Genomic DNA, 12,953 nt, shown 5'->3' on the forward strand with positions numbered 1-12,953 from the left:
CAGCAGCATCATAGCACAATGGAATGTTCTCTAACAGTATGACACGCCTCCATTCCAGGCTACACTGAAAAGACGAAGATGCATTCTCTCCATGGCGATGCTTGCTTTCCATTCTTACTGGACACAACATTTAACTTACTTATGTTTCTACATCTTTGAATCTGCATCTTAGTCAACATATATATATATATATATATACCTCATAAAAGCTACACTATAACAGTAAGCTCTCCAAATGAGCATGTATGGTTCACAGTTACAAACATTTTAATGTTAGGGTGAGTATCATGAACCGTGATGTGAGCACCAAGCCATGCATCAGTTATGAATTTAGAGATTCACACATACAATCCTTTTATCACAGACTTGTTTATCAAATGTGTAGAGCTCTGATCACTGTTATAGTCCTGAAATGCTCTGTGAATGAATGCAAAGCATACATGAATCCTCATTGGTGCTATTTGTCCGCTTTTCCACTCTCAGAGAGGAATTTTGAAAGAGTACAATAAAAGTGTACCAGACTGTTCATCTTGGAATGATAACCTTCTATCAGAAAATAATTCAAAGGATTAGTCTAGTATTGCCCCTTGCGCAATACAAGTGAGGTGGTACGAACAGAACACCTGCAACACATGGCCAGGTCAGTGGTCCTTCAGACCCTGGTAAGCTTTTCAAACACAGCGTGCCAGTACGAAGAGCTTGAAACTGCATTTAGGCAAGGCCTTCTCTAAGAGCAGGTGATAGAAAAAACATGTACTTGGGCAGCAACAGCTGTGTTTCCACATTAGAATTTGGCTTGTACTTGAATTACAATGTAATGAACCCAGCTTAATGTATATAGCAATCATTTATTCATATTGAGGAGGGGTTTTGTCACACGACAGAGGTGTCTTTTGGGAGTGACATGTGGCAGTCAGTGGGGGAGGGGCACATTCTGATGTTTCGCCCCTGGGCCAAGTTGGCTAGAAACTGCCATGCTTGTGATGTCACACATTCCCTTTCATAGGCCCCCCCCGACTTTTGCCTTTGCCCCCCCCCAACCCTCCGCTCCCCTCACCCCTTCCGTCATAATTTTGATTCCCGGCGACGCCAATGTTGCTAAACATAGTTTGCTGGGCCGGGCGGGTCGATGGGCTCTCAGGGTCGCATTATTCCCGCCCAGGGAGTGGCCACACATCAGCACCATTCCTGCCTAACCTCCGGATTTTTCCCAGAGACACAGGAATTTTAACCATTTCTCCGGGTCTCCGGGAAAGACCTCGGAATCTCAGGAATTTTGGTGGGGGACAGCTGTCACTGATTGCTTTTTTTGTTTTTTTATGCTTGCAGGACTTCGCCACCACAGACTCCCTGCCTGAGTTTGGCGTTATCGCTGCAGCAATGACTGTAACGCTTCGAGCACATTGGCAAAAAGGATTCATGTGACGCAAAATAACGCGCATCTCTTTTGCTTTCGTTCTTTTTGCCCAGGTTAGGGTGGACTCAGCCCCAATGAACCTCAGCCATCAGGTTTGCAGGCTGGACACCTCACCACTGCACTGCATAACCTGATGAAAAACAACTAAGGTGAGATGTCCAATTTCAGTTCTGCAAAATTCAGGGAAAATCTTTGTATTGGTTCTTGGATTTTACACGTGCACATTTTAACGTGTTGATGCAATGTGAAAAGGCAATTTAATGAAATGTGCATATTTCAATTTGAACTGCAAATTTCGGACCTCACATCACAACACAGTTTACCTTTTTGACATGTGGGCGGAGTCATGTAAAAATGGGCGGAGTTTTATGTGACTGTGGGCGGGGCATATATCTCAGGAATTTTGATTTTCAAATGTAGGCAGGTATGACCAGCACCCAGAGGTTCTCGCGTGACATTCAGGGAATCTCGCGGGATCTGTGCGAGAGTCGCCGTTTCCTCCAGCTGGTGAACGCGGACTAGACCGATCCAACATGGCCGCCGCTCTGCCTCGTATCTCCGGCCTTTGGACCCGGCTGCGGCGCTAACCTTTCACCCGAGGAAAGATGGACGCGCGGCTCCGAGGCTTGCGCAAGATGGCGGCCCTGGCGCGCGACTGGGGCGCCTTCCCCGACGCGCTGGCGCGCGGGCTACGCTCGGTAAGTGACCCCGGCAGGCGCTGTGGCGTCAGCCACGCCCCCCACGTCCTACTGTGACCTCATACATGTGCGACCACCTGGCCAAGTGAAACTTCACCCACCACCCGCCCTTACCTTTAGTAAATGCGTTCCTGCCTGAATGGCGCCCTCTGCCTTTAGGGTAACCCCCAGCCTTAGCTGCACCTCCCACACGTCGTGGTCTTCCCGGTACTTAGGAAGCTTTTCCCAAAAAGGGACGAGGAAGAGTAGCTGTAGGAGTAATACAGATTACCGGTCAGGAAATGGGGCTTTACCCCCATGTTACTTTTCCTTGGCCCAGTAGTTCCTCATAAAGTATACCAAAAACGAAGATCAGACATGGGAACCACTGAAGACTGTCCTGGTAGGATGGACAACCAATAGGTCACTGAGAGGCCCACCATCAGGTGGGGGTGGCCGCTTGCAAGGACGATTTGCTAGCGTTTGCCAAAGTAAAGAGAAAGGGCTTGCCCTGGACAAAGACATGTCATGGGGGGAGATGGCAAACCTCAAACTCACAAAGAAAACACATTGCAACAGTTCATGCATTAGGAGGCATTGACTGGGTGTGTATGACACCTGCCACCTGACCTGTATCTGTGGGCCAAAAAACCTAGAAGATGAAGGGTAGGACTGAGCTTGTGAACCAAACATGAATCCACCCTGCTGTTTGTTCAGAAGCACACTGGCTTGTATGTATATATGTAGTGCCTGGTACAATTACCCTCTTCCCAGAACCAGTCCCTAGGGTAGATAATGATATGGTCCACCATAAATCCATCCATAAATCATCATATACAGTGATATGATATGATATCATATAGTGCAAGTAAACACACGTTCGTGTGAAACCCTCTGAAAGGAAAGGAGGGCGACCAACATGTTCCCACCCGGTTGTGATGCTGGAAATGCGTTGGAGGTACAGTGCCTCCATGTGCTTGCCCTGTACTCCCTTATCATGTATGTTCTGTATTGATTTCTGCACAGGAGTCCAGTTGGGACTCCTGGCAGTGCAGCTCTTCCTCTTTTCGGTCATGGTGAACAGAGACCCTTGGGATAGCCTTATGGCACCTATTGGTGCCTTTACCACTAGTGTATGTTTTTGGACACCTGTGTGTGGTCCCCACAGCAGGTTATGGGCTGGTGGCAGCTCCATGCTGAATTTGACAGGTGCGCGGAGTATCCTTCGTTTTGGGATACCTAGCCCTGCCATAGGAATCAGTGGATTCCTGATAGGAGACAAGATGGCCCCTGTGGCCCCTTGATTTCTATTGCCTGTTACATTGCTTTTCCCAAAGTCCTGGGAAGCCCTGACTCTGTCCCTTCCCCCTGACTGGCTGTTGGGTGGAAGAAACCATATATGGTATTGTGGGGAAGTCCAGGCCAGACTGGCTGGAGCCTTTGCAGTGACTGTATGTTGTGGGTACACCCTTGGGGTGGGACCTGTGGGAATGGAGTGTGTCACCAATATGCATTGTATGTTGTGAGTGTCTGGTTTCTGTGTGGATGACACAATGAATGAGACAGCCCTGCCTGAAACTGGCACAATTGCAGTGTAGTGTGCTGAAAGACTGGGTGCTTGCCCCAATCCACATTCCTTGCTATGGGTGTCTCGGTGGAAGTGAATGGCCTGAATGCACTGTGAGCCTGATTGTCTGCCTGCATAAATGCCCTTGTGTCTGATTAACTGACTGAGCTTGACTCAGCAGAGTGAATAAGGGACAGGGGACTTCTCACTTCCCAAATTGTTCGTAAGCTGAAGTTGAAACTTGAAGCTGCTTATCCTTGAAGCCCAGCTGGAAGAAGAAGAATTGCTGCTGCTTTCCTTCAGCCAAATCTGAAAGCTGTCAAATCTGTCGAGGACTGATCCGAGAGAGGACCTGGCTAGGAGACCTCTCCCCGAACTACGAGGGAATATCGTGCAGAAGCTGATATTCACAGAGGCACCCTGGCAGCCAGTCCCGAAAGGCTGTCGACCGGAGACTGGTTGCGTCAAGGAATGTCGAAGTAAAGCACCCGGACATCGAGGCGATCGAAGTCCATCTACGTCGACTGGGGTTGGGAGGATTTCCGTAATTGCTGGAAGCCAGTCAAGTCGTGTTGCCCAGAAGCGGGGACAGCTCGATGCCGTGCCTCTCGACGACCGGAGCCACAACATTCCACCTTTGCCTAAGAACATTAAACAAAGGGCTCCCTTGGCATCACCGTCAACCGCTTTGTCCCGCTGGAGAAAGTTGAGGTCGTCGACGACTGAGGAGAATCCGCCGGTGGGTTTCCTGCCACCCGAAGCCCACAAATACTCAGACAAGTGAAGATCCGAAATCGAGCCGTGGGCGAGTGCCGACGCCCGCTGCCGGGCCTTCGTTCTTCGAGTCTTCTTTGCATAATCAAACTCTCTTCTCCGAGGAGTTTCAATGCCAAGGTTCACATTTCTTCAAGGACTCTCGATGCCCTGTGGCTCCTGCTTTAAAGGGAGTCCACCCTGGAGGGACACGTCGACGAACCGTCGAAGAAACTCGGCTAAACTTGGTACATTGGGGTTAGTGGAACATTTTTAACCAGGAAACAAGACTATTTTAAACATTAATGGACTGGACTTGTTAATACACTTTATTACAGGTTGCCCAGATGGGGGGATCCTCACACAGAATTGTGCCTTGGTAGAGGGAGACAACATTCCGCCATTGTTTAAACTAACTTGTCTTTCTTCCTATGTCCTATGCTGATACACATTACTGTTTGATTTGTATGCCACTAGAACTGTCAGCAGGTGATGTATTTTAAAGGAGTCAATAGTTTAATGTGGTACCACATAGTCATTGTATATATTTTCCAAAGTACAAAGTGTGTTCTTAATTGTGTGTGTGTATGTATGTATGTATATATATATATATATGTATATGTATATATATATATGCTTATTTTTATATAAAGAACTGTGTTAGCACATAACATAGTGTGTGGACATTCCTTTGTTGGGTCTTGGGGACTACACTGTATAATCAGCCTGTATCACCTCCTGAGAGCTTAGGCCTTGGTTGCTCATTCATAGCTCTCCTATAGAGAACCTTGGCTGGGTTGCTCTGTGCCTCTACTCTGCCATATAGAGGGCAAGAGTACAGATACCTCCCTCCCGTCTTTACACCGGTATTCTGTGAATGTCTTCCTTCTAAAAGCATCAATTTTCAGGGCATCTGGTGCCTGGATTAATACTGTCCTTTTTAAGTTAATTGACCAAGAGGAGACTCCACATTGCATGCTTGTGATTAGCAACACTTGACAGTCATCTCTAATGAATCATTGATGAGAGCATGAGCTTGCCAGTGCTATTTCCAGGCCTTTACCGTAACATTATATAGTTGTATTTCTAGATCCAAATATCCAAAATACCTTCAACTATCCCTCCGTAAATACCTCCCCTCTCGAGCCCTTCGCTCTTATACTTCTAACTCCCCCAGGGTTAGTCGTTTTGCAAAAAAACGAGCTGGGTGTATGTTGGGGAGAATTCTCATTCTATGGCTAATTTCCCTTACCTATAGAGTCCCCCAGCAGCTTTGCTGGATTTGAAGGGTTTGTTTCTTTGTACCTGCTAAGAGTGAGACTCTTTTTCCCACTCTTAGGCATTTTTGCTATATGTGTTCTAGGATATTTTTTTGTTTAAATGTCTATGGGGTTTCTCACACCTCCATAGGAACCACCTTTATTCACAGCACCCTCCGTGCAGTGACACAGGGGTGTCGTAGCGACCTGTTATGGACTTGATGGTCGTGCAGAGTATAAATACCTCCGTCCCCAAGTACCACACAGACAACACCAGAAATACTGCCTGTGCGGTCTTTGAGGCCACAGGTGGAAATCCGTCGAGCCGATTTGAGAACAGCCGGAAGAACCCCTTGAACGCTGTAAAGCAAAAGGTTAGGCAGTTATGCACAGAATAGGAATGACAACTGAAGACACAGGTAAGTTGGTGCTGCTTACCTATCTGTACAAGAGGAGGCCCAGAGATGTGAGGGAAGGCTGAACCCCGGAGCAGGAACAGCTGGAGGCTAGGAATATGGATGGATAGGTAAACACCTAGAGCGGAGGCCGAAGGCCAGGTTACCAAAACAGACAGACGTGATCCGTAGAATATCCAGAGACGAAGCCGAAGTCAAGTACCCAAGAGGACCAAAGTTCGAAGCAGGAGGGTGAGGCAGTAGCAGTCCGTGGAGCAAAGCGTAGGTCGGCAACTGAAGATCCAAAGTTCGGTAGTAGAAGGGTAATGCGAGACAATCCGTGAAAACAAAGCGTGGTCGAGGCACAAAGACAATCCGTAAGTATCCAAAGGCGTAGCGTCACGTGATCCAGGAGGAAAACAGCTGTGAAGCAACGCTCCTTGTTTCCGGAAGTCTCTTATAGCAGTTCAGGGGTCACGTGATACGTGACACGGGAGCGTTGCTGCGTGAAGGGCAATCACGTGATCCGTGAACGCGCGGGTCTCCGTGAGCAACGCTTTGCGTTGTAGCGTGATGTCAATCTCCAATTCAGCTGCCAAGAACGGGAGGGGCGATAAACGCCGGGTCTGCCATGCAGTGATCTGACAGGATGGTTGAGGGTCACGGGGTTACGTGGACCCAGGTAAGTGCGTGGGGTAGTGGGAGGCGTAACACGACCCCCAAACATAGACTCCATACCCTGGGACTGACTACTGTCTCCCAGGGCATGTAAAGCCCCCATTGACTTTACTAGTCAATTTTTGTGAACTAAACCAGTGCAACCCATCTTACTATGGAAGTACTGGGAAGGGTTAATAGTTTTTCCCTTATGGTCATTTTCGAGAGGGTACCGTACAGTCCCTCTCTCAAAGGTTTTTGGCTGGTGGCAGTGGTTACTACCGTAAATATTCAACCGCGAATATTTTCCTATGGGATTTTCCCATTGTTCGAGGCTACCACATTTTCTGACAGCCTCTAACATACCGCCGGTGTATTTCAATAATAACTTTACTCCAGTAGGTTTTATTTTCCAGAACTTTAATATAACTTCTTTCTCGTGTCTTTCTCTAAACTCCTAACCCAGGTCGGGGATCCTTTGTTCGTCCTTTTGGTGGACTTCTACCGAGAAGCCCTCCTTTCGGCACCACTGAGTCTGGGGTGGGTCCGTGTGGGAGGGGGAGTAGGACCCCTGGACAGGGTTGCCTCAGCAACCCAGGTCGCACTCTATCCTGATAGGCTGGAGGGTCTCCCGCCAAGATGACCACTCCACTGTGTGAGTGACAGCTAGGCTGTATGAATGGGGATCTTTTTGCATAAAAGCAGGCTCCTGAGGACTGGAAGAGCAAGATGTCGCCACTGGAACTAAGAAGCCGAAGAGGAGAGAAGCCAAAGACATCTGCAACGACTGAACCCCCGGTGAAGCCCTGCTGCAGCATCTCACCACTTTTCTCCACACAACGAGAGAAGATCTTCATCTACAAGAGCCTTCTTCCCTTGAGCTGGGGGGACCAACCAGTTTGCCAATCGCCTTCCCGGATCTGCCTTGGTCGAATCTAGGAGACCGGATAGCCAGGCACCAGTCCACCCGGATCCCGATTTAAAGGAGCGTACCTTTTATTCATCGGGCAGCACCGCGGCTGGTTTCATCCCTGGGAAGTGCAGTAGATCGAACCTTCCCCCACAACGAGAGCCTCTCTTCCTCTGCTGGATCCCCCGAACTGTAGGAACTACCAGGAACCGCAGGAGCCACTTCTTCATTTACAAGGTACATTGGTCCGCCAGGCCGCCCTTTCTGCGTGGTAGTGCTAAAGGTGTTTTAAATCCTTTACCTACCAGTTGGGTTGGCCGCCCCTCTCTTTTAACATTGTCTTTCACCTTCTGCCTCCACTTTTGCGAATCATTAACCAAAGTCTTCACTGCAGCTACAAGAACATTTTGCTTCTGGGCCCTTGTCCTGTACCACTGACTCTGGCACATGCCTACTGACTCTGGCTACATTTGTTAGAACTGCCTTCTTTAGATTGCTTCTCAACTAGAAATGTGTTGGTGCACCTACTTCTTATAACCACCCTTTCCTTCCCACTTTTAAACCTTGTGAAATGCCATTTTGCTCAGTTTTCTTTTAAGTATTTTTCATACTGATGTACTGCCTTGCTTAAACTGGTTCACAAACTTATGGGAAGTGTTGCTAGGGTGTGTAAGAAGGAATTTTTGTATAACTTGTGCTTTCCCTCCCTTGTGAGAAATTGCTAGTGCCATTTGTGTTTGGTTTGCACTGTGCCGTTTTGCTTAGTTTTCACTCTTGCTAAAACTTGTCTACAATTTAACCAGGGAGTTGTGTATACTTTCTTTGACAGAATTTAACTTGCTTTAAGAACTGTGATAGATGTATTTAACTAGAAGTGTATAAAATAAATATATATATTCTTTTACTACAAAGCTTTGGTCAGTGTTTCCTTGTTCCATAGTACTGTAGGCCTATTGTGTAAACCCTGGATACTCTTCATCTCCCTCTTGAGATAAGTCTCACTGCTCAGCCACAGCTACCAACTAAATCTTTGTGGTACAGACTGATACCAAAGGGGATTTATTGCTCTCACCTATAGTCGTAATCTTCTGCAGTGCTCCCTAAGGGAACTGCACAGGATTCTGCCTAACAGGGTAGATCCCTGTCTTCGGCTGGTGCCTCCCTTTGGAACAGCCTCCCGGGCCACTTTGAAACTTGAGGAAAAACATCTTTGGTTCTGGAAACGTCTCAATACCTTCCTCTTTGCCTCTGCCTTTGCCCCCCTTCTCCCCTGTTGATCTGTTTCTTCTCATGGCATTGTGCACCTGGCCACCCTCTGTTCTTTCGGGCCCAGGTATCTGCTCATTCTGCCACCCTCCTGCACTGCCTCCAGGCCACCATCTGCACTAGGGTTCTGTGTCTGTACCCATACAGTCCCCCTCCCACGTTTCTTCTGCACTCATCAGATATACCTTTCTGACTAACTTTCACCTGCCACTTGCTGGCTGCACTACCATGGTTTAAAACCCTTATTTTTAATTTATTTGATTTATTTATTTATGTTTTCTCTCCTCTGCTTCGCACTTTCCACTCCCCCCCCTTCCTTGCACTTTCCCCCATTTTCCTTTCCCATGCACTTGCGCTTTCTTAAATGTCACTGGGCCTAGTAAGATCGCTGTTTTTTTCTGTTTTTTCTCTCCCTCGTTCTCCTCCCTTTTTGCCTGGTCGCGCTCTGAAACACTTGTGTACGAGCGCAATATAAATAAAATATCATTTCATTTAGATATGCCAAGAGGTAACCCCTGACTTGTCTATAAACACATTCAGGAAAGGATGGGGCGAGTGTAGAATGTTTAACCCAGGAGAGTAAAGGAGCGGGGGATTCCTGCTATACGCAGCGGTTTGTCCCTACTTTGCTCCCTTCTGTTGTGGCCACGACAGCAACCCCTGATCAGTACAACACTAACCAGTCACTGGTCAGCCATCCATCAAGCTGATTCTCATACACCATGAAAATTGTGCTGGAATTGACCGTACATTGGAGAGTCGGACACACAAAGGCTGGGTGTACACAAGCCTAATGCAAGTTTAAATGCTTGCAGAGCAAGTTTAAGCAGCAATCAAACCCATGGGCAACGCACCACGACATATAAGCCTGGGGAGGAGAGTGCAGGATGAGCGGAGAGCAGGTACAGTGTGGTTAGAGCCATGCAAACACATGTACACCTCATGCCAGCACCCGGCCAGCAGTGTCTAAAAAGTGTCTTGTGTCCAGTGAGCAACTGAAGAGTATAATTTCCCTAATCGTAAATCGCTAAGTGTGGGTACTCGAGTAAGTATGTTTAGCGGTGCTGTGCCGATTCTTTTCGTACACCAGTACAGACCCTTTAATTTGAGGTGTGTATGTTCATTCCTGGAACATTTCCTGGGGTCTGAGATACACCCATTTCTAAGTCTCCCGCCATGTTTACCTCACTTAGGGAGAAGGATCAGCTTGCCCACCCTGCATTGTCAGGGGAAATGAGGAGCAGAACCCCAATGCAGGCACGTTAATAAAATCCGTCTGTCCACCATAGAGAGGACCAGACGCCATGTTAGCATGGATATTATATAAATCCTGTATTGCGTGGGTGCCTGTAGACCTCCAAAGTTGTGCCGTGTTACAGAAGCCTATTCCAGGAGTTACCCCTAAGCACTACCTCCTGAAGGGGGGTAATATGCTAGCAGGATGTTCTCTTGTCTCGCCTCTAGCATGTTACGCTGGGGTTGCGCACCAGCAGAGGAAATGGAAAGCGCCCTACTCCCGTGCTGGAGTGGGGCACGTATCACTTGATTTGAGCGCTGCTGCTACAGCAGCCTTTGAAATGGAAAGCGCACAACTTGTGCTTTTGATTTTAATATGGCACCTTCACCAAGCCAGTTCGGGGGAGCCCTTAAAAGACTCCCCCCACGTTGACGTGGCAGGGGTGCTATCGTGGCCCCCCTGGCGACCACCCGGATCGCCCAAGCTTAAAGCTGGCTCTGACTTCAGTGGCAAAAGGGCATAGCCACTATTCCTTGTGCACACACAGTCATTCTCGCTTTCCTATTATAAATACATTGCTTTAGGCGCAGTGGATTGCATTTCTTAATGCCTCTCACACCTTGTCTCTCACAAGGCGGGGCGTTGTCTATAACCCCCTTCAACTATGGAGGATGCAAGCTTGTATGACAATATGTGTCTGAACAGAACACCAGAATACATGTTCCTGCCCACTATAAAACTCAGAGCTTGTAGAATCTTCTCTGGTAGGTGTCCACACTACTGTGCAAATATAAGAACAGACAGACTTCTCATGCCACTGTTCCTTCCACACTTGTGCACTCGCTGCTTATCCAACTCTCTCCAGGGGAGCACCAGCAATCTATTCACCAATAAGTAGTGCTGCCACTGTCTTTTGTGGTCCCAAACCACAATTCCACCAGCTCACAGACCTCTTCGGCTCAATCCATGTGCCTCACCCAGTAGCAGGCTTAGGGAGAGCTTTCTGCAGCCCTCCAGAAGCCATAGCACCCTGGCCCAGAATGAACTTGCATAGTTACTCCACCTACTTACCCGGCTCTCAGCCCGCACCACCCCTCCCCCCGAAGTCCTAGACCGACGGGGATAAAATAGGTTGGGATGAGGAGATGAGGAGCATTCGAAACAAAAAACCCATCATCAGGGTCACAATTACAGGAATAAGGACAGCACAGCAGGCTTCTCCAGGGTGCACTGCCCGGAAGCACAAAAAGCAAAACGGGAGGATTCTGGTGCTGTTCACGTACTTTATACTCCCGCTAGGAGGAGTAGCGGTTACAAAGGAAAAGAGGAAAAAAATGACTTTTTAGGAAAGGGTTCTGGTGGATGACCTTCACCAGGAAGTACTGGAATGTCAAGGGGATACCTGTAAGGAAGATTACTCTGGCTAGAATCGTGCAGGGTGTCATGATTCTGTTAGGCATGGTGGCAAGCTTTATGCTTTTGTGTTAGGAGTCCTCTAGAGCCCACATTCAACAAGTTACCAGTCGTCCAAGAAGGAGCGTACACCAGACAAGTAACACTGTTTTTTACAGCTGGGCGAGCACAAATCAAATAGCACAGTGGAATAGAACTGGTTGATGAGAGCTGACAAACTGGCTGACAGCGTTCCGTACCTTTTTATACTGCTAATACAATGTGTATATAGTTAGAAACAGTTGCACTTCAACCTTTACGTCTTTTCAGTCAGTTCTCATGAAGGTGATTACAATTCGTCATGTCCCTATAGTTAGACATACGTTAGTTAGATATGATTGGAGCAAACAGATCTGCCCTCTCCCGGCTCAACTCTTCCCCGTGTGGTGCCACATTGCTTCCCGTTCCACCCCGCAAACAATTTGCAATTAGTAATAACATAATTATTCTGACCTCAATATCTTTGTCTGCCATTGGTCAGCACCATAAAGGAAGGAACATGAGACACCCTGAACTGGTGGAAGGGAGACATTCACACGGCACCTGCCTGATGATAACCTTCGCAAACACTATTGTGGACACGAACTCTTCAATTCCTCTACTGTATCTGCCTTACTACTATTGTCATACTACCTTTGTCAAACCATCACTGGTGTTGCATGCCTATACTTTTACATTTTATGGACTCATTTTTGTTCTGCCACTGTCACTTCTGTTGTGTATGTAACTACTGTGATTGTAAGCTGTCGTGTAATGCGCCCAGATACGCCAAATAAACAAACACTCTGTGGGCTTGTTACGTTCCAGGGACACCAAGACCTACTGCCTGATAGACTCTTCTCAGAGTGCTCCTTCGTTCCACATCTCTGTTCCCATACCCACTGCCCAAAGGGAGAGTAGAAGCCGCCCTTTTGTCATGTGAGTGCCTCCCTGGAGTAGGTTGATTTCCCAAGCTCCCCCCAGTAACCGTGGGACTGGCTCGCCGACCTCAATAGTATCGCCCAGTTCTTTTCCCAGGGACTGCAGCCTGCTGGAGATGAGCATCCTGAATTCAGCTTCCCCCCTCCGTCAGTCGCTGCGTACGGGCAATGTGTTGAAAGCTATTAGCGCTGGATCACTGGTTTGGTGGAAGGGTAAGTTCCCATTCCCCATTGGGCCCATTCAGGAATTCTTGGCGCTATTACTGCTGGCAGTATTATCACTGGCGGTATTAGCGCCGAAAATCGGCAAATTCGCAGCAGATTTGCCCTGAGATCTGGCGGACCGTTAAATGCGGCGGTAGTAACGTTACCTCCGCATTTAAGGGTTACCGCAAAACTCGTGATGAGGCCCATATGTTTGTGTTTCTTTGGACCATATGTAC

General features: G+C 47.9%; 1 protein-coding gene across 1 annotated transcript in view; it reads left to right on the top strand.

The window, feature by feature from the left end:
• The first annotated feature begins 1,852 nt into the window (after positions 1–1,852).
• Positions 1,853–12,953, top strand: part of HMGCL (3-hydroxy-3-methylglutaryl-CoA lyase) — a 215,342-nt gene continuing 204,241 nt past the window's right edge. The window contains exon 1 of the mRNA XM_069622384.1: positions 1,853–2,115. Within this exon, the coding sequence (XP_069478485.1) occupies positions 2,023–2,115 (93 nt within the window). The 5' untranslated portion in view covers positions 1,853–2,022. The remainder of the gene's footprint in view (positions 2,116–12,953) is intronic.

This window comes from Ambystoma mexicanum, chromosome 11 (assembly GCF_040938575.1).
Source record: "Ambystoma mexicanum isolate Mex_15411 chromosome 11, UKY_AmexF1_1, whole genome shotgun sequence".
NCBI classification, from domain to species: Eukaryota; Metazoa; Chordata; class Amphibia; order Caudata; family Ambystomatidae; genus Ambystoma; species Ambystoma mexicanum.